The 22,648-nt window shown below is 36.8% G+C and overlaps 1 protein-coding gene across 4 annotated transcripts in view; it reads right to left on the reverse strand.

Annotated features, from left to right (window-relative positions):
- Positions 1–21,900, reverse strand: part of SHOC1 (shortage in chiasmata 1) — an 88,544-nt gene extending 66,644 nt beyond the window's left edge. For 2 of the 4 annotated variants that reach the window (XM_038553108.1, XM_038553106.1), the window contains exons 1-5: positions 21,551–21,900; positions 13,870–14,503; positions 10,174–10,254; positions 7,541–7,664; positions 2,149–2,236 (exon numbers count right to left, since the gene is read on the reverse strand). In XM_038553108.1, the coding sequence (XP_038409036.1) occupies positions 2,149–2,236; positions 7,541–7,664; positions 10,174–10,218 (257 nt within the window). In that variant the 5' untranslated portion in view covers positions 10,219–10,254; positions 13,870–14,503; positions 21,551–21,900. Of the gene's footprint in view, positions 1–2,148; positions 2,237–7,540; positions 7,665–10,173; positions 10,255–13,869; positions 14,504–21,550 lie in introns of those variants that run through there. The other 2 variants (XM_038553107.1, XM_038553109.1) reach the window with 2 other exon arrangements.
- Positions 21,901–22,648: the final 748 nt, after the last annotated feature.

Below are 22,648 nucleotides of genomic sequence, written 5' to 3' on the forward strand. Positions count from 1 at the left end.
CTACTTGGCTATGTGCTCTCTCCTGGAAGCTAGGAAGTTTATTGCATGGTTCTCCCTGATGTTTTTGCATTTTGCCCTTGTCTCCATAGTTTGATAGACTCAACCCCTTCTTTATCCTGTCCATCAAGCTAAAAAGAGTACTATATTTATTCTAATATGTATTTATTAGGAATTTAACATGTCTTTAAACTATGCTGGTGAAGGTTTTTTTTTGTTTATTTTTCCTTTGCTGGTGCCTTTTAAAAAATTAGAATATTTTTATTGCCTTCTTGAGGACTTACTGCGTATTCTTGCTCTATGCCTTCAGACATGCTGTTTCCTATGCCTAAAATATTTTCTTTCAAGCTAGTTTCTCCTTCAATGTCCAATTTGATTGAAAAGTTCAATTTCTACCTTTTTAAAAAATATTTTATTTATTTTTTTTGAGAGAAAGAGAGGGAGAGAGAGATACAACACAACACAAATGCATAGAGAGAGAAACCAGAGGGAGGGGTAGAGGGAGAAGCAGACTCCTCACTGGGCAAGAAGCCCAGGCTCGGGGCTCAATCCCAGGACCCTGGAATCATGACCTGAGCCAAAGGCAGATGCTTAACCTTTTACTGAGCCACCCAGGGGCCCCTCAATTCCTACTTCTTGATAAAGCTGATCTTTCCTGCTTATAAATGCACAGTCCTACCAATCTAATTCATGGGGTAAAGAGATCTTAGAAATCATCTTTTTTCTTGTTTATTTAGGTAGGTTCCTGGGCCAGCAGTATCAGCACATCTAGGAGCACACAGCAAGAGCAGATTCTGGGGTGCCTGGTTGGCTTAGCCAGTTAAGCATCTAACTCTTGATCTCAGCTCAGGTTATGATCTCAAGCCCTGTGTTGGGTTCCATGCTGGTCATGAAGACTACTTAATTAAAAAAAAAAAAAAGTACACAATCTCAGGCCCCAACACAGGCCAACTGAATCAGGATCTCCATTTTTAATATCATCAGGTGAGTCATATGCCCATTAAAGTTTGAGGAACACTGATCCAGTATCATTATACTGATAGAGTGAAGTTAGAGAAAATTACTTGTCAAGTAGATACTACTTGATATTTCAAATCAAGACCTGAAATCCACATTTTTTAATTAATGGAGCAGAACTCTTTTCAGTATGCCTTCCTGCTTCCTCATCGCTCAGTTTAGTTACGCAATAAATACTTTGTGTTGGCCTGATGCCTTGTGATTAGACTTTATGATAGTAATCTTATCATTTAATTCTTAAATGGTTAATTTTTTATGTCTATATATTATCTTCCTAACCTGACCTTTAAATTCCTAGGTGTTGGAAATGGTATATTAGGCTTCTTTGTATTTTGAATTGGGACACATTTAAATTGGTTATTTGTTTCTTTCCAGTACAACTAAGGACAGCTTAAATTACTAAAACCTGGAAACGTGAATAATACCTAAATCCTTCTTGGGTCTCATCGACACTCTTTATACAAAGTGAAGCAACAGAGTAAATTACCTTTGCACTGAAATCTCTAATTTATATCTATATTAACAATGTAGACTGGGTTAGATATTCTTCCTTATATTATGCTGTGTTCCTATCTCTGTCATTGTATTTTCTTGTAATTATTTATTTATAAATCTCTACTCCCTATTTTCTTCTGTTCTTTGAGAGTAGAGACTGTGTCTTATTTATTTGTGTATCCTGTATCCAGCATACAGGATTGTATATAATAAATATTTGGTGAATGACTGAACTAATAATAATCTTCTGACAAAGTATGTTAGCAAATAGCCTTGAAATTGCACTTATACTCAGGAAAAAAGACTGATTTTAGTATGAAGTATCCTATAGACACGTTCTACAAGAAGTATAATAACATATTTGCTTTGTTTCTGTGTGTGTTTTATAACACAAATGCATAGAGAACAGTTAATATGTGATAAATGAGGGAAAAATAAAAAGGGTATAAATCACTTATATTAACCTGTTTTTTGTATTCAGATTAGGGCTTTTTCTTCAGCTGAAAGAATAAAATAAAAAAAATTAAAGAATAAAATCTGTGAGGATACAAAGGAAAGGATCTTCTCTCTTTAGATGTCTGGAGAACTTACTGTTTCCCTCCTAAATGTAAAGAGGAAATTGAGGTTAAGGACACATACTTCTCTAGAAACTCCTCCACAAAGAGACTTGCTTTCCATTGATCCAAGACTGAGGTATCTGTCATTCCCCACACTGAAACAGCTGAAACTAGAAAGAAGAATGGTAAACATTAGCTTCTAGAATTTTCTTTTGCACTTAATACCAGGAAGCCAAACATGAACCTTTTACATTATCTTTATTTGCTCACAAATGTAACTTTTCCCAAAATTATACCAGATTCCAAATATTTAAATAATCTCTCTCATTATCACAATTCACCCTTGTCAAAACTCCTTAACTATAGTCAGAACAATATTACCTGAACATATCATCCTCATTTTTATAGCCTCTCTTTTGCTTATACAGCACTACCATCTAGATAGTCCTGTTCAACAGCTCATATTATTCCTGATAAAGCTTTTATTATTAACCATTTCATCTTGTTCTGATATATTTTCCTTTAAGGGCCATAATTATCAGGAGCACTCACTCTGGTGCATAATCATACAAAGCACATTTTTAAATTTATCTATAGTTTCTCTCTCAAGTTAGACCTTTGGTTCCTTAAGAGAGAGAGATCATGTCATATATTAACATCAGAAGAAGCAACTGAGTGAAGCTAAGAGTCAAAGGATATGTATTCAACCACCGATGTTACTTCTTACTAGTTTTGTAATCTTGAACAAATCACTTAACATCTGAGTCTGTGTGTCATTGAAAAAAAAATACATTAGTTTAATGGTTATTAGTACAGGTTCTGGAGTCACCCTGACTACATTTTAATACTTGTATTGCTACTTATTAAGTGTTTGATCTTGAGTAAACCTCTTAACCCCTTTGTACCTCAGTTTCCTTATCTACAAATTAGGAATAATACTAATGGCCTTTTTGTAGTATTGCAAAGATTAAATGTGATGAGACATATAAATTGCTTAGAACAGGGCCTTGTATATTAAAAATAAATTTTGGCTCTTAATACTATTATTGTTTTTAAAAAGAGAAAAAGAAATAGGACAAAATGATAAACTCATTTTTCTTTCTGTTTATTTATTTTTCCTTCTGTAGTTTTAGCTAAGAGTTTGATGAAAGCTATTCTTTATCTTTTTTCCAATCTAATTAAGATTCATTCCATTTTTACAATATTCATTGTAAAATGAAGATATTCGTCCCTCATGTCTGTCCTTCCTTCCTTCCTCTCTCTCTCTTACAGTTTAGTTTCCATAGCCAGTCCCATAATCATGCCCTTACAAAGATACTTGATTCCCTTGCCTCTCTTTCCCTTGCACTAACTTAGGAAAACTCCGACTCTCTACTTGTGTACATACACTAGAACAGCTGAAAATTATGGGGAGAAAGATCATCCAGTCATGCTGAATGAACCAATTTCATATTATGACCATAAATTTCAAATGGGCACCAAACATTGATAGATGATAATAGTACACCTTCCCAACCAAACTGGCTTTCTCCTTTTTTTTCCCCCAAAGATTTTATTTACTTACGTTGAGGAAGAGAGAAAGAGTACACAGGCAGGGGAAGGTGCAGAGGGAGAAGCAGACTCTGTGCTGAGTGTAGGGCTCCATCCCAGTACCCTGAAATCATGACCTGAGCTGAAATCAAGAGTCTGATGTTTGACTGAGCCACCCAGGTGCCCCCTGGCTTTCTCATTCTTTAAGACAATGATATAACACTTTCACCTCTCAAATTTTCAATACTCCTCCCCCTACCCATTCTCAGTCCAGGGCCTTGACTTCACATAGAAAATTGATACAGAGAGTTACCTCATCTTCTACCATCAATTTTACCATTTCACTGGCCTAATTACCTACAAACCCTGCCTTCCTATCTATTGTAATGGAAAAAATATTCTGGCTTTTATTTATACCAAGGCCTCCAGTTGTGCTCTTGATACTATCTCCTTTTACTGTTATCCTTTTTCTTTCCTACATCATCGTTTTCTCTCTTTATATCAAGATGATTTCCACTGGCAAACATTTTATACTCTCTTTCCTTATCACACATTTTTTTAAATCACACATCTGAAAAAAGAAAACTTTTATTGCATTTCTCTCTTCAGCTAGTACCTCATTTTCTATTTTCATAGCAAAATTTCTCAAAAGAGTTGTCTATATTCACCATCTCACACCTGACATCTCATTTTTTTTAGCTCAACAGATTCCAATTAGGCCTCCATACCAAATATTCCAGTGAAACGTCTCCTACCAAGGTCATTAATGACCTATATTTAGTCAAGCTAATTAATGGTCAACTCACTATTCTCATCTTACTTGATATTTTAACAGGGACTAATGCTTTTGACCATTTTTTCTTTGCAACACTTTTTTCTTTAGAATTCTACAATACTACACTCATCTGTTTTTTCTGTCTCACTTGTCTTCTTATCTGGAGTGTTCTAGGGCTCTGTCCTAGGCTCTCTGCCCTATACATACTCATGCTCTTAGTGACTTCATCCACTTCCATAAGTTTATGTGCAATCTATATATGATTACTCCAATTTGAAACTCCAGTTGTGCTCAAGATTTATATAGTAAATTGCCTCCTTGATGTCTTCATTCAGATGCCTAAATAAGCATTTTGACTTGGCCAAAGCAGAGCTATTGACTCTAGCCACAAATTGGCTTTCCATGAGTCTTTCCTTATCTTAGAAAATAGGACTGAGGGCAGCCCGGGTGGCTCAGTGGTTTAGCGCCGCCTTGGGCCCAGGGTGTGATCCTGGAGACCTGGGATCAAGTCCCACGTGGGGCTCCCTGCATGGAGCCTGCTTCTCCCTCTGCCTGTGTCTCTGCCCCTCTCTCTCTCCCTCTGTCTCTCATGAATAAATAAATAAAATCTTTAAAAAAAAATAAAGAAAGAAAATAGCACTGCCATCCACCCAGTTGCTCAGGTCCAAAACCTAGAAGAAATTCTTTATTGTTCTATTTTTTAACTCTCTCACTGTTGGCTGGACCTCTAAAATAATAGCAATTCAACCACTCCTTACGCCTCCATTAATATAAACCTAATTCAAGCTACTATCATCTTTTATGTAAAGTGTAGATTCACTTAGCAATCTAGATTCTGAATCAATACATAGCTTTCTGATTGATTTTACCATCTCTACTCTTGTCTCCCAATCCCACCCCTTCTATACTCCCAGACAACCGGAATGATTTTTCCAAAGCATATATCAGGTTATGTCACTCCCCCTCTAAAAACTGTCCAATGATTTGTCACATTAGCTATAATATAGACAAACAAACTCCATATTATGGCATTCAGTACCTCATATCTTTCAGAAGCTGCCTACCTCTTAGATATCCTGTTTTCATTAATCTGTCTGATGGCCTAATTTTCTGGTCTTTACACTCATCAAGTTTATTCCTGAGTCAGAAACTTTGCATTTGCTTAAAAGGCTTTACCCCCATATTGTTTTATGGTTGTTGCCTTCTCCTCATTCAGATCTTAACTTAAATGTCCACCTCCTTCCCTAAGCATCTTAGGAATCAGTGCTCCTTACTAAATTTCGTATCACAACCCTACTGTCTTTTCTACACATTTATTAATACCAGACATTAGCTTCTGTATTTAATGGTTTTATTGCTATATCCTTCTTTCAGTCTGAAAACCCACTGAGGGAAGGAACTACTTCTGTCTTTTTAGTAACTGTCCTTAGCACCTATAACATGCCTGGTACATAATACGTGCTAAATAAATGTTGCTAACTAACTTGACTCCTCTACGGAAGCTACTTCTTTCTTAAATCCAGCATGATAAGAGCAAAACATATATTTTGTACATACGCATTTAAAAATAGTTTTATGTGCACTGTATCATAACATTTTAAAGTAGCTCTCCTACAGTTGAGTAAGATCCTATAATACCATAAATGTTTACAATGCTAGAATATTTTAAGACATCATCTACATATATTTTATTTGTTCTATTCATATCTAGTATAAAAGCTTCCCAATTCCCTACTTTGTCACCTACATTCTGTCATAAAAATATTAATTTGTAACCTTCTTAGAGTTCTGATATGAATAAACACAACACAATTTATTAAGAAAAAAATCACACTTTCTTAATAATTTACTGTGCTAAACTCTGACATCACTTTAAAAAAATTTTTTTAACTTATTCATAGAGACACAGAGAGAGAGAGAGAGAGAGAGAGAGAGAGAGGCAGGCAGAGACACAGGCAGAGGGAGAAGCAGGCTCCACACAGGAAGCCTGACATGGGACTCGATCCCGGGTCTCCAGGATCACGCCCTGGACCAAAGGCAGCACTAAACCGCTGAGCCACCCAGGCTACTCTGACATCACTTTTAAAAAGCTTCTGCACAGCAAAAGAAACAGTCAACAAAACTAAAAGACAACCTACAGAATGGGAGAAGATATTTGCAAATGACATATCAGATAAAGGGCTAGTATCCAAGATCTATAAAGAACTTATTAAACTCAACAGCAAAGAAACAAACAATCCAATCATGAAATGGGCAAAAGACATGAACAGAAATTTCACCAAAGAAGACATAGACATGGCCAACAAGCACATGAGAAAATGCTCTGCGTCACTGGCCATCAGGGAAATACAAATCAAAACCACAATGAGAAGCCACCTCGCACCAGTGAGAATGGTGAAAATTAACAAGACAGGAAACAACAAATGTTGGAGAGGATGTGGAGAAAGGGGAACCCTCTTGCACTGTTGGTGGGAATGTAAACTGGTGCAGCCACTCTGGAAAACTGTGTGGAGGTTCCTCAAAGAGTTAAAAATAGAGCTACCCTATGACCCAGCAATTGCACTGCTGGGGATTTACCCCAAAGATACACATGCAGTGAAATGCCGGGATACCTGTACCCCAATGTTTATAGCAGCAATGTCCACAATAGCCAAACTGTGGAAGGAGCCTCGGTGTCCATCGAAACATGGATGGATAAAGAAGATGTGGTCTATGTATACAATGGAGTATCACTCAGCCATTAGAGACGACAAATACCCACCATTTGCTTCAACGTGGATGGAACTGGAGGGTATTTTGCTGAGTGAAGTAAGTCAATCGGAGAAGGACAAACATTATATGGTCTCTCTCATATGGGGAATATAAAAAATAGTAAAAGAGATTAAAGGGGAAAGGAGAGAAAATGAGTGGGAAATATCAGAGAGGGGACAGAATATGAGAGACACCTAACTCTGGGAAACGAACAAGTGGTGGTGGAAGGGGTGATGGGTGGGGAGACAGGGTGACTGGGTGATGGGCACGGAGGGGGACGCTTGATGGGATGGGCACTGGGTGTTGTACTATATGTTGGCAAACTGAACTCCAATAAAAAAGTATACAAAAAAATAAAAATAAATATTTGAAAAATAAAATTAAATACATTTTTTGAGAAATAAAAAATAAAACTTACCTCTCATCCATGGCCTCCTAAACTTGTCATCAATAACTTCTCCATAATAATTTCCGTCTTGATATAAACATGAAGGGATTCGAAGCAGTAAGGCATCTCTGTGAAACTTCTTTCTAACTACAGTCTGTGTAAGAAAGTAAGATTATAAAGTCTTTTAATATATTCATCAGCTTTAACTATCAATATTCAGAATATTAAAATTCTGTTCTTTTAAATTTATATTATTTGTATCTGAAGGTAATACCTGCTTATTGCAAAATATAAAATAACACAGAATATGTAACTGAGAAAGTCAAGGTCCCTAGTAATATCGGTAATAGTTTGGCATATTTTCCACCGGCTTTTTTTCTAGGCTAGGCTAAAGTGTGTGTGTGTGTGTGTGTGTGTGTGCGTTTGACGAAAGTGAGATCACACCATTTATATAGTATGCCATTTAGCAATATGCTTTTTTTCACTTAACAGTATAATACAGCTGTCTTAATTTTGTTTTCTATGTCTTTGCATTATTAAACTTGTGACAACCAGCAAATAATTTTCTAACTTAAAAAATATCAACAAATAGAACTATTTCTTCAAGCTCATCATCTATGGTGTGCCTCTGAAAAATGCCCTGCTATTCTTCTCAGATTATCAAAACCTTATTTATCAAGAAAAAAAATCCTATTTAATCTTTCAAGGTCCATCTTAAGCAATATCTCCTCTATGAAGCTTTTCCTCAGTGACTCTCAACTTCCCATAAAATTCGTTATTCTATATATTTTGACAAATGATAGTTTCTTGGGAAGCTAGTTTATGTTTGCTGAAGGTGATATACATATTAAATAAGAGGTCTTAACTATCCAAGAATAAATTGTACAAAGAAAGAAAAGTTAAAGTAATTTATATAAAATGAGGACCAAAGATTCATAGCAAAAAGAGAAAAAAAGTTTGATTAATACTTTATCTAGGGCAGCCCTGGTGGCGCAGCGGTTTGGCGCCTCCTGCAGTCCAGGGCGTGATCCTGGAGACCAGGGATCGAGTCCTGCATCGGGCTCCCTGCGTGGTGCCTGCTTCTCCCTCTACCTGTGTCTCTGCCTCTCTCTCTCTAGCTGTGTCTCTATGAATAAATAAATAAAATCTTTTTTAAGAAAATACTTTATCTAAAAAAATGAAGTAGTTATAAGAATTAAGTTTTATATCTAACAAAATGTTGTTTATAATTGGCTTGTAACCATACTGTTTTTTTTCATACTGTTTTTTAATCAAAATTTTCCTACAAACTGTATTATATAATGATATGCATGATAAGAGTTATTACTTCACCTTTGATTATAAAGAAGATATTTTATTTATTTAATTTAATATTTTATTTATTTATTCATGAGAGACACAGAGAGAGAGGCAGAGACACAGGCAGAGGGAGAAGCAGGCTCCATGCAGGAAGCCCGACGTGGGACTTGATCCCGGGTTTCCAGGATCACGCCCTGAGCCAAAGGCAGATGCTCAACCACTGAGCCACCCAGGGAAGATATTTTAAAAATCTATTTAACCGAAATATTCCCAAGGCATTTATAACTCCTTTAATATTCAAACCATTCTCTTCCTCTTACCTGTAATTAATCTAATATTGCAAGGTCTTCATTTGACAATAGCTTTACCTGTTATTTGAGTGGTTCCTCAACATTGTTTTCATGAACCTTACAAAATTCTACAACTTTTACAAGATTTGCCATCAACTAGTATCACATTTGTACTATATCATGGGGTGTGATCTATGAACAAGAAACTAAGATACCATGGACAAGGATAAAAGTTTAAGGATGTTTGAATTTTGAAGTGGCCAATATATTCATAAGTATATTTGTTTAACAATGACATCTGATTCCCTACCATGTATATGTTATAATAACACATTTACCTCCCACAGTTGGGAAGAAATAATAAAACCTGAAGATATATAAATGTCTTTCTTATTTTCTATAAAATGTAACAGAGTTTTAGTTACATTGGAGAAACTTTTCTTCCCAGTAATGAGGTCAAGATTATAAAGAAAATCAAAATTTAACCTGTCAATTAAGATCATAAGAACAATGAATTGTTGTATGACGATTACCCCAATTAGTTTCGTAACAATGTACTGGAGTCTCAGCTTTGTATAAGCTGTTTAAGTTCTCTAGACAGGAGTTTCCTAACCTGTAAAACTGTAAGACTTGTGTAACAACGGCATCTTACTCTTGCAGTAGTTATGATGATCAAGTGACACAATCCATCAAAAGAGTAATCAATGTATCTCACTCATAGTAAGTGGTCAATATATGCTGTTACTGTTATTTCCTCATGAAGATCCCTCCCTCCCCACACTTTTCAAGGAAGATCACTCAAGAATGTTCATAAAAGCAGCCCAAATATGCCAAGAATTTCCTTTTTTTCTGCTGACAACTTCAAATGCATGTTGCATTATCAATAATTTCCTTCTAAAAATGGCATTTTTAAGGTATAGTAGAAGTGGGAAGAAAGTTTAAATAAATGTCAAAGTAATTAGTTAAACTAAGGATTAATCTAAGAACTACTGCAATTATCATAATCTTATAGTGAATGCAGATAATATTTTCATATCATAATTCTTAGTAGTTAGCGATCCAGTAACACTCTACCTCATATAAATAGTCTATTGCACAATATTTGAATGCTGAAAACATGTCTTCTTTCTTTGAAAGCGGTACAAATTTCAGTATCTGGAAATATAAAAAATAAAATTAAATGTTGGCAAAATAGCAAAGCAAGGAGTAGAAAACCATTCTTAATCACAAAACTTTGGTTCATTTATTTTTAAAAAGGCACTAAATGATAAAAAAGTTAACTTTAAAAAATAACATTAGTTACTATGATTTAAATCTAATATGAAAATAATGTATGTTGATATAAAATTGTTAATCTATTTTTGATATATGTTCATATATTGTTTAATCCATTTAACTTCTGGTTGGTGGATTGAAATATATACATACTGTGATCATTTTGTTGCAAAAGAGGCAGGAATTTGCAAGACTGATACAGTGGTTTTCTCAGGACAACCATATTTCTTAAGGGGTCTTTAAATAGCATGACCATAGATAAAACTGTGCTGAAGCAGGAGAGAAGAATTTGGGAAATTCTAGTCTTTTACTTAAAAAATAAAAAGCCCAGGGGATCCCTGGGTGGCGCAGCGGTTTGGCGCCTGCCTTTGGCCGAGGGCGCGATCCTGGAGACCCGGGATCGAGTCCCACGTTGGGCTCCCGGTGCATGGAGCCTGCTTCTCCCTCTGCCTGTCTCTCTGCCTCTCTCTCTCTCTCTCTCTGTGTGACTATCATAAATTAAAAAAAAAAAAAAAAAGCCCAGGAGTGGCTAAGTAGGAAGAACATATGATTCTTGATTTTGGGGTCATGAGTTCAAATGCCATGTTGGGAGTAGAGATTACTAAAAAATAAAATAATAAAAACTTTTAAAAAGTAATATTAAAAATAATTCAGTAATATTAAAAAAAGAAAAAAGGCTGAAGTTAGAATTCCCTAATACTTAGCTCAGAAAGCCATGACATATTATTCTTAGATAAATGGGTAACTATTGTAAATAAACAATTTTTTTAATTTAGCAATAAGTAAAATTTAAAATGCTGAAAGAGTCCAAGATGGTTCTCATTTATGTGAGAACTGGAGCAATTACAGCTTATAAGAGTCACTGTAGGACAGAGTCCAGTGTATCAGATAGTTCTTAGTATTCTGATCAGTTATTTAAAATGTTTTGGGGGATTCAGAAGTAAACCAGAAGTCTTCACATAGTAGTTTGTCAGTAAGTTCTTAGCGAGTGAAACAAACATTTTAATCCAAATGTTTTGCCTTAGTTCCATTATTATTTTATTATTTAAAAAAATTTTTTTAAAGATTTTATTTATTTATTCATGAGAGACACAGAGAGAGGCAGAGACACATGCAGAGGGAGAAGCAGGCTTTTTGGAAGGAGCCTGATGTGGGACTCGATCCCAGGACCCGGGATCATGCCCTGAGCCAAAGGCAGATGCTCAATCGCTGAGCCACCCAGGGGTCCCTCTTGATTTTAAATTTGTTTGAAGTTTACTTGTTCCCTTGCCTATGGTGAAGGTACTGCACCAGAAGACCTTAAGAGCTCATCTACATTAATTAGCTATGAATCTATTCCTATTTTCAGTCATCATCGACTGAACATTCTTAACTACTCAACTACTGTCTTAAAATACTAAGAGCAAAATGGTTATGGAATACGATTACTTTATTTGATTAATGAATCAGAAGACATTTTGGATATTACATAAGCTTTCCAATGAAAAACCCAATAAGCTATCTGAATTATTTTTAATATTACTAGGTTCTGTGGTATCAACAGATGTGGGGAATACACCAACATAGTGTTGGTGACCTCGTTCAATCTTAATTAAAGATTAACATAGCATTTTCTTACTGGTGATTACTTCTCTGGAAATATTTTATTTTTTTACATCTTTTTTTTAAGATTGCATTTATTTATCCATGAGAGACACACAGATAGAGAGGCAGAGACAGAGGCAGAGGGAGAAGCAGGCTCCAGGCAGGGAGCCCAACGTGGGACTTGATCCCAAGACCCCGGGATCACGCCTTGGGCTGAAGGCAGATGTCCAACCGCTGAGCCACCCAGGGATCCCACTGGAAATATTTCCTAATCACTGTACCTCCATACCTTCTCCATACGGTGTATCAATAATCTTTGAGGAAAAAAAAATAATCTTTGAGGTAAATATTAATGTAGAATTTCCATTTTTTGATACTGTGCTTTCCTAAAACATCATCTGATTGTGCCTCATTCTAAAAGTCATTTCAAAAAGTTTAAAACAACTCTACTTAATCCATTCGGTTATTGTCAGCAGTGTTTATCTTAAATTTTCCTTTCTTGGGAAGCCTAATATTTCCATTCACTTCAGATTTGTCACTCTCATCAACTACTTTGAACAATAATTACTGTTGTGTTGAAGTTAATCATTTAAATTCATGCTGAACCTATAATAGTAAAATAAGATATTATACATCATATATATTCATAGAATTCCTTTCACCTATCAGGTTTACTTCATTGATTACAGGTATTTGAACCATCTTATAATAGTGGATGGACAGGAAGAGAGATAAGTCAGCCTTATTTCTAAAATCAAAGGGAGTGGACAAGCAAAATCATGGCTAAAGAGAAAAGTCTTTTAAAAATAATCAACTTTTCAATTGCAGCAATTCCTGAAATATTTTTCCTTATCTGTTTCTAGAGATTTTGTTTCTCCTGTGCTACCTCCTGATCAGGGTCAAAATGGAAATGCATATAAATAATTAGGTTAGAGGGCAGCCCGGGTGGCTCAGTGGTTGAGCGTCTGCCTTTGGCCCAGGGTGTGACCCCGGGGTCCCGGGATCGAGTCCCACGTCGGGCTCCCCTCAGGGAGCCTGCTTCTGCCTGTGTCTCTGTCCCTCTCTGTGTGTCTCTCATGAATGAATAAATAAAATCTTAACAAGAAAGAAAGAAAGAAAGAAAGAAAGAAAGAAAGAAAGAAAGAAAGAAAGAAAGAAAGAGAAAGAAAGAAACAAACTTGGGAGGTAACTTCTAGAAGAAACCACTAAAATAATTCAAAGTAGTTGCCCCTTGGGAGTAGCCCTTTTGAGTGAAGTAGGGGACTGCCTCTCTCTCTGTGTGTCTCTCATGAATAAATAAATAAAGTCTTTTAAAAATAAAATTTTTTTAAAAAAATAATTAGGTTAGGCCCTTATGCAGAAGGCCAGAGAAGTTAAGGTACAGATTTTTTTTCCACCCAGTTTTACTGACACATAATTGAGATAAAAACTTTTACATATTTAAAGCGTACGTATCTATAATGGAACATTATTTCCAAGATTATTTAAGACACATAGGAGTGAATGAATTTTGGGGGCTGGCTTCCCTAAGGAGATTTCTCCCCTTCCTTACTCCTTTGCCTAAAAACCACACTTGAGCCATGTAAACACCGCAGAGGAGGCAAGGCTCACACATTTCCTCACATCGTTTGGTCCATACAACTCGGTGTTAGTGGGTTGAGACCCCCGGGCCATTCTGCGCCCCGCACTCTCCCTATTCCCGCCTCATCAGGTTACGGGGACCCGGGCGCTGGGGTCTCAGCCCCACAGAGCCACATAAGCCGCCCTCACAAATCTGTTTTCCAGAAATTCTGGAGCCGCCATCCTCTACCCCAGCCTGAGCTCTTCTTCGCGTCTGCTCATAGAACACCCCCCTCCCCTCATCCCCTCAGCCCCTCAGGGCGGCTCCCCGGGGATCAAATCACCACCTACCCTTCGGCACCTGAGAAAATTCCCGCCTACTGCTCACGTGATCTCCGGCGCAGGGGGGGCGGGCTCAGCGCTCCCATTGGCCACGCAGGCCAGGCCCCGCCCCTCGAGCTCCCGGCATTCCCGCCTGCGGTGGCTCAGCGCCGGGGGTGTTCGGCGTCCTCGTGTGGCCGACGCACGAAGCCTCGGTGGCCCCGAGGGGACAGTGACAGTGGGGACGGTGGCGGGAAGCCAGAAGGAACCGGTATGAAAGGCTGGGCCGGCGGGGCAAGGGGGCCTGGGCTTCTAATGTTGGTTATTAGCTTAATCCTGGCCGAACCGGACGGGGCCAGCGGGGAAGCAGGGGCGGAAGCGTTCCGGGAGGCAAACGGGGGAACCCGCCCCCAGGTGCAGGGACTCGGAGAAGCGAGAGGGAGGGGGAGGCCGGATTCAGGTGTTGGTCTTGCCGCCGGAAGGGCGTTAGAGGAGGGCGGCAAGATAGCTGGAGTTGGGACATGCGTACTGTACACTTTGACCGATGGCCGCCCCTTCGCAAACACGCTCGTGTGAGAATCCGGAAGAAGGGTTGTCTCTTGTGTTTCTTCACTGCCGCCTTCCTTTCCGTGACGTAACTCGGCATCGAATTTCTTCCCACGATCTTGCAAGAAGTAACATGCATTTATTTATTTTACCAGCATATGGGTGTCTTTCCAGTTAATTATTAACAAAATACTAATTATGAAACATCAGCGGAGGCTCAGCGGTTTAGCGCCTGCCTGTGGCCCAGGGTGTGATCCTGGAGACCTAGGATCGAGTCCCGTGTCAGGCTCCCTGCATGGAGCCTGCTTCTCCCTCTGCATCTGTGTATGTGTGTGTCTCTCTCTCTGTGTCTCAAATAAATAAATAAATAAATAAATAAATAAATAAATTCTTTAAAAAAAAGAAGATAGAAAGAAACATCAGTGGATGAGCCATAGTATTCTCCCAAGTTACTGACTTCATTCTATTTTGTACAGGTTTGTGCAGTTGGCTGCATTTAATGTTTGGTAGTAATCAATAGGATGATGTTCGTCTGGCCTTGAGGTACCTGACTGCGTGTTCTTGGATTAAAACTAATTCGAAATTAAATGATTTTGTAAAAATTAACAGAAGTTAACACATTTAGACTCCCTGTAACCAGTAAAACCATTCCTAAAATGAACGCAGGAAACGTAATCTCTATTACTAAGCTTATTCCCAGATAACCAGTGTTAACAATCTGGGGTGTGTCTTTGTAAAATTTAATTTAATTTTTAAAATTTAGGATCAATTAATTAACATATTGTGGTGTTAGTTTCAGAGGTAGAGCTTAGTGATTCTTCAGTTGCATGTAATACCCGGTGTTCATTACATTAAGTGCCCTCCTTGATGCCCATCATCCAGTTACCCCGTCCCCCACCCAAGGGTATTGTCTTTTCATACCTCCTTATATGTTCATACAAATTTATATGGACATGCACATACAAAAGGGTTTGGCCAGTTACATAAAAATGAGTGATTTATTTTCTACAGTAAACAATACATCATGAACAACCTTCCAGATAAACATATATAGATTTAACTCATTTTTAACAGCCGCATAATATTTCATAGTAAAGATACGCCTTAACTTACTCAAAAAATTCTGCTACTGATAGATTTAATAGATTGTTTTCAGGTTTTTTTTTTTTTTTTACTTTGACAAATAATATGGCAACAAGAATTCTCATAGAGTTTTGAATATTATTGCTGTTATTCCTATGGTATAAATGTGTTGCTTTGCTGCCTTAAATAGTAAGAGCTTTTCAAATTTAATAGCGCCAATTTACCTTCCAAAAATTTATAGCAAGTTATGTTAAAAATGCCTGAGAGATCATTTTCCAGAATACTCGACAGAAATGAATGTTTTGCTCTTTAAAAATGTTTGCTAGTCTGACAAGAAAAATGCTCTCATTATTGTTTTCAATTGCATTTTTCTGATTACTGCTGAGATTAAACACTTTTTAGTTGTTCATAAGCCCTTTGGATTTCTTCTTCTGTGAATCCTATTAATTGCCTAATTTGTGTGTGTGTGTGTGTACAAGATCAGGGGATTTTTCCATTCATTAGGTTGTCTTGTGGAGATCTTGTGTATAGGTACGTTAGTTAATATCAGATTTGACTATTTAAATAACAGAAAATTTCCAAGCATATAAAGTTTATTTCTCTGTCACACAAATGAGGTACAGAACCAACAGGCTCAGGTCTGATATGGCAGCTGTGCCCAACAAAATCCTCAGGGACTTAACTATCCAGTTCATTGCTCTCATATTCGTGTATTGTGGCCCTCTGTCTCATGGTCCTCCGTCTCATGGTCTCAGTATTTATGTTTCAGGCAGTAAGATAGAGCAAGGAATGAAAAAGAGGAGAGGTCAAGGGCACAATGCTTCTTTATATATCTGAAATTAAAATTATGAAATATAATGTTCATATAGAAAAATGCGTAAGACAATTTATAGCTTAAAAAATGACTTTAAAGTAACATCCAGGCAACCTCCACTCAAGTAAAGAAAGCAGCATTGCAAGAATTTCAGAAGCTGTGTTCCCTTTTCTAATCACAACTCTCCCTTGAGGAATTCTCCCCCTAGACCTAGAGATTACTATAATCCTGACTTTATGGTAATCACTGCTTTACTTTTCTTTAGTTTCACCCAAGTATGCATTTCTAAATGACACAGTTTTGCTTATTTTTAAATGTTGCTGTTTGTGTTAGTTTGGTTTTTGTTTCTATTCAGTGGATGCCAGTTGTATGTATGTTAATTTCATTGCTGAATATACCATCATATAAATATATCTCAATTGATTTATCCATTTTATTGTTGATGGACCTTTGGATTATTCCAAATGATAAATAATGCTGCTTTCAATATCCTTGTACATATGTCCTACTTATTCATATACACTTTTCTGCAATATAATTTTAGGAATGAATTTCTAGATTATTGAGTATGCATATCATCACACTTATTCAATAATAGCAAACTGTTTTCCAAAGTGATTATACCAATTTACACTCCTACCAGCAGTTTGAGAGTTCCTGTTGCTTTGTGTCCTTACCAACCATTAGCAGCTTCATTATTAATTAATTTTGAATATCTGGTAAGTATCTAGTTGACTCTCAAGGAAGATTCCCTTAAACTGCCACATGACACTTCTGCTTGCTTATATCTTGTTGGTTATGCCGTTATAACCTGGTCACTCTTAGCTGTAGTAAAGGCTAGAAGATTCATTGTTTATTCAGAATAGTCATGTGCATAGTTACAACTTGGATATTCTGTTATTAAAATAAGAAGGAAAGAACAGATTTTGAGACATATATAATAGTTTCTTCCATGTAAGAATAATAATTTAAAAATAGCTAACTTTTATTCAGCACTTACTATGTGCCAAGCACTATTCTAAACACTTTACAACTACTTATAAACTGGATACTATATTACAGGTAAGAAAACTGGAACATTGAGAACTTAAGTGTCTTGCCCAAGATTAAACAACTAGAAAGTATGGGACAGAATTGTAGACCCAGGTAGTCTGGCTCAGAGTCCATGCTTTTAGGGTGGCCATAGATTCTTTAAAAGGAACATTTACTCTTAGCCATATATTTAACAAAGATTTTCCTCCTGCTTGTCTTTGGAAATTTCTAAAAGTAGCTTTCTTTATACGTCTATAAATTTTAATTCACCATTACTTCCATTATTATTATTTTGTATCTAGGTGGAAGTCAGTTTAAACACACTTGAATATAAAGATTTTATTTATTTATTTTAGAGAATGAGAGAGAGAGGGAAAGAGAGCACACACGGGGAGCAGCAGAGGGAGAAAGACAATCCCACGCAGACTCCACACTGAGTGTAGAGCCTGGTGTGAGCCTCCATCTTACAACACAGATCATGAGCAAGCCGAAATCAAGAATCAGACACTTAACTGCCTGAGCTGAGCCACCCAGGTCCCCTTAACACACTTGAATATAAACAAAGCTGAAGAGCCATAAAGGAAACTGGAAAAACCCTCTGCTATCCAGATCAATTCCATACATTTATGGAAATCTCTTCTAATAATAAGCTTCATTATTGTATTTACATGCTGTGCTGTAGAGGACAGAGTAATAATGCTTAATATTTACTGAGAACATACTTTGTGCCAAACACAATATAAGGCATTGAAAATGCAAAAATAATGAAAACAGATCTTAACCTTTGAGAAGCTCATGAATTCTTGTCTGATGTTGTTCTGATTTTTTTTTTCTTTTCTTCAAACAATTCTGTATACTGATGCCAGGATGATATTTCCAAAACAACTAATTGAGAATATCACTCCCCTGCTCAAACTTTGTAATTTATCACATACAGGATAAAATCTGAAATTCTTAGCATGTAGCAATTATTCCACCCCATTTACTTTGGAACCCTGCACCATTAGCCATTCTTTGAACATCTCCCAGATTCTTCGACTTGCAAGTCTTTGTTCCTGCTGTTTTATGTATATCCTGATCACATGTTCAGAACCTGTTTATGCTACAGAGTTCAGTTCAAATGTTTACTCCTCCCACTGATAATCTTAGAATTAGTTGTTACCTGTTTGGCACTCTTACAGCTTTTCTCAGTGTCCCACTTTGGACAGTTTTCATGCTTTATAATTGTTTTATTCATGCCTGCTTCTACCAGATTGCTGTCTTATTAAGAAGGTGGGCTATGCACCATGTCTTAATTATCTTTATATGCTTTGTATACACTAGCACAATGTTTTATCTCTAAACATTTAGAGTAATCTCTCAAATAGATATTTAATTCACTACTTGAAATTTGGCACTAGGTCATTCTGAAATAATCAAATATTTTTTTGCATTTTCTATTAAATGTAGATGTTCAGTGTTTTTGCAGGATCATTAATGCGTATAAAACATTACACACACCAACACACATCAGCCAAAGTGAACATGGCATAAATACGGCTTATAGTCAATTCTAGATGGAGTTGCAGATTAGTCTGAACCAGATTATGCAGAAAATCTGGATATATGGAATGAAATAATATTGCAAAAATGTGTTGCATAAGTAACTTGTGTTGTGGTTGTTAATTTACGGGTGTAGTCACATACTATCTTTTGATCAGTAAGGAATGATTTTACATCAGTAGATTGAGAGCAAACATTTTGGCACAACATAATTAATCTAATTAAACTAGGTAATAACACTAGAAACAAGCTGTGGTAGCATCAGCATGTAAAGAAATTTTCACCAGGATACAAGGAAAACCTAATATTTCATATTCATGTAATTTACCTTTTCTTCAAATACAGAAGCCAAATGTTTCGTAGCCTATTTTTGCAACATTTGTCCCTAAAAACACTATCAGTTTTCTCTTTTCCACATGTTGAACCCCTAAACATTTTTCTGATTATGAGTCATCTCATACCTTAAATGTTTATTGTATCTTATACACACGTTAAAAAAATGTACCTAAGCTAAGCTTCTAGCTAGGATAAAAACATTATCCGTGTTTGGACTTGACTCTGTTCCCCTAAAGAAGCCTTAGGCTGGAACGAACAGCTGTACTTGAGTGTCCATTTCCTTCTGAAAAATGGAAGGGCTAATTACACTTTAATAAAAAATTTCTCTGAGTAACATTCACTCTAAAGCTTCTCATATTTTATGGTCCAGTGAAATTAAGGCATTTCCCAAAAATTACATAGGTGAGATAGGAATATAGGTCTTTCGACTTCCACCTAGTGAGGTGTAATTGTTCACTCATTGGTTTAATCTATCAGTTTTTTAGCAAGGAAGGAGCAGAGGGAGAGAGAATTTTAAGCAGGCTCCACACTCAGCGCAAAGCGCAGCACCCAGGGCTCGATCTCATGACTCAGATCATGACCTAGGCTGAAATCAAGAGTTGGATGCTTAATCAGCTAATCCTGCAGTTGCCCCTATCTATCAATTATTTTTAGCACATATTATGTGCAAGGAACTACACTAGTTGGGGAGAGCATATGATTCTGTCAATGTGGCAGGAGAAATAAGACATTTATATAAAAAACTAGTTGTTCCCTGAGGAAATTGATGTCATAAGAGTTACAGGAGCTTAAAAAGGAAATAATTCTTTATTGTTTTAACAAATAAATTGTAGAGATACAGAATAATTGAATAGATATCTCATTTAGTTATTTCACCAGTTAACCACACCTATGGGAAATCTAGCTGTTTGAATCACAAAAGCATAACAGAACCACTGTGTACCTAATGGAAAATGAACCAACATATAAAATAAATAACTTCCTAAGGTCTAAACTGCAAATTGAAGCTATAGTAAGTTATAACAAATCACAAATATCCATGGTAGCCAATATCATCCTTATACAAGACGGGAAAACAATTTCTTTTTCTCTCCAAAAGAAGTCTTAATGTTGCTTTATAAACAGCAATTCTCACAACTTCATATTTTGAATTTGGACCCAATCTTGTACCTCACAATGTAAACTAATTTAACAAATAACTTTTGAACACCTACTACGTGTTTGGTATGTACAAACATAGTAGGTTAGCAACTTGTATTGTTTCTTACAGGAAAAAAAAAAAAAAAGAAAGTAGCCAGAAGCAATAATATCTAACACTATTGAACACCTTCCTTCTCTTTTATGTTTTTTTTTTAAATTTATTTATGATAGTCACAGAGAGAGAGAGAGAGAGGCAGAGACACAGGCAGAGGGAGAAGCAGGCTCCATGCACTGGAAGCCCGATGTGGGATTCGATCCCGGGTCTCCAGGATCGCGCCCTGGGCCAAAGGCAGGCGCCAAACCGCTGCGCCACCCAGGGATCCCTCCTTCTCTTTTAAATATCTTTTTCTTTAGCTTCTAGCTTCCTGATCTCTCCCACCTGTTCTACACCTAGATTCTCTGTAATTTGGGGGGAAAATAATAAAACCATAAAATCAGGTTTTTTGGTTCTACTACAAATATATGCTCTGCAGCTTCAGCTGGTCCTTCAATGCTAATTATCTCTATATATTTCATATGTATATGAATATACATACGTATATACATATGAAATATATATATATGAATGAGAGAGTCTGTATGTGCCAGCAATGTTCTGAATGTTAGAAATAAGAGTCTCGGGAAGCCCGGGTGGCTCAGCGGTTTAGCACCACCTTCACCACAGGGTGTGATCCTGGAGACCTGGGATCGAGTCCCATGTCTGGCTCCCTGCATGGAGCCTGCTTCTCCCTCTGCCTCTTTCTGCCTCTCTCTCTCTCTCTCCCCCCCTGTGTCTCTCATGAATAAATAAGTAAAATCTTTAAAAAAAAAAAGAAATAAGAGTCTCAAGACAATGTCCATATCTTTAGGCCCTTTGTCATATTCCAACATCTTGACTAGTGGTTCTCATTTGAAGTGTTTTGCCTCCCAGAGGGCATTTGGGATATCTGGAGACATTTTTGGTTGTCATAATTAGGGGAAGGGTTGCTACTGGCATCTAATTAGCAGAAGCTAGGATCCTGGTATGAACATCCTAAAATTAAGAGGAAAGTCTACCACCACCCTTAAATAAGAATTATCAGCCCAAAATATCAATAGTACCAAGGTTGAGAAATCTTGATCTTAAGGTTAAAGACTAAACTATATCCACACTCTGCTAGTCATACATATATAACTTACCCCATTCCCTGGAGATAACTTCACTTTCTTGAGTGAGAAGTTGTGTTCCCTCACTTTTCTCTTTTTATATCAAAATGTCCATATAGTCTTATTTGGCATTTTTTTCTTCTTTTTGTGGAAAAATCTTCTTTCTTTCCAAGACTGACCTCTTCCAATATTTATGCCCTACCCTATTTTCCAAACTATTTAAGATGCTGACAATAATGCATTCTGTATCACAGAATAACACAGATAAGAAATTAAGCAAAGGGTACTGTTCTCTCTGGATTTTTTATCTCATCCCCACTTACCACCTCCAGAATTTAGTTCACAGGTTATTTCCTCCCATGGATCTTCATTCTATCCCCTACAACAGGTTCTCTCTATGTCTAAAAGGCACTTAATTATATTGTCTTAAAATATTCTTTAAAAGGATGCCTGGGTGGCTCAGCAGTTGAGCATTTGCCTTTGGCTCAGGGTGTGATCCAGCAGTCCCAGGATGGAGTCTTACATCATACTCCCTGCAAGGAGCCTGCTTCTCCCTCTGCCTATGTCTCTACCTCTCTCTGTCACTCGTGAATAAATAAAATATTTTAAAAATAAATAAATAAAATATTCTTTAAAACTCTTATTATTTTGATCCTTCTGTTTTTTTAACTTATCTGTATCCCCTAGGACTCCTATAATTTTCTCCTAACTAATCTCCCAGCCTCTAATCTAGCCTGCATTGTGCTGTAGAATTTAGGTTATGTCAACTACTCTCATCAAAGTTCTTTAGTAATCAACCATTGCCTATACATAATAACTATGCCACATCAAGCATCTTTTGTTTACAAGATACTATGCTTGGAACTTGACTTAGGTTAGTATTAGTATCTCCATCATATAGATGAGAAACTCAGGCTTACAGAGGTTAAGTGTGTTGCTCAAAACTATAGCTAGGATGTGAGGAGCAGATTCAAATCCAGGTCAGTCTTATGCCAAAGTTTTGGCATACATTTTGCACAACTCTTCATTCCTTAAGGTGTCAAGTCCAGACAGACGAGTTTGGCCTTTAGGTCTCTTTGTGATCTGGCTCCAGACTTTTTCCAGCTCCTGCCGACCTTCATCTACTCTATA

This window comes from Canis lupus, chromosome 11 (assembly GCF_011100685.1).
Source record: "Canis lupus familiaris isolate Mischka breed German Shepherd chromosome 11, alternate assembly UU_Cfam_GSD_1.0, whole genome shotgun sequence".
Lineage (NCBI taxonomy): Eukaryota > Metazoa > Chordata > Mammalia > Carnivora > Canidae > Canis > Canis lupus.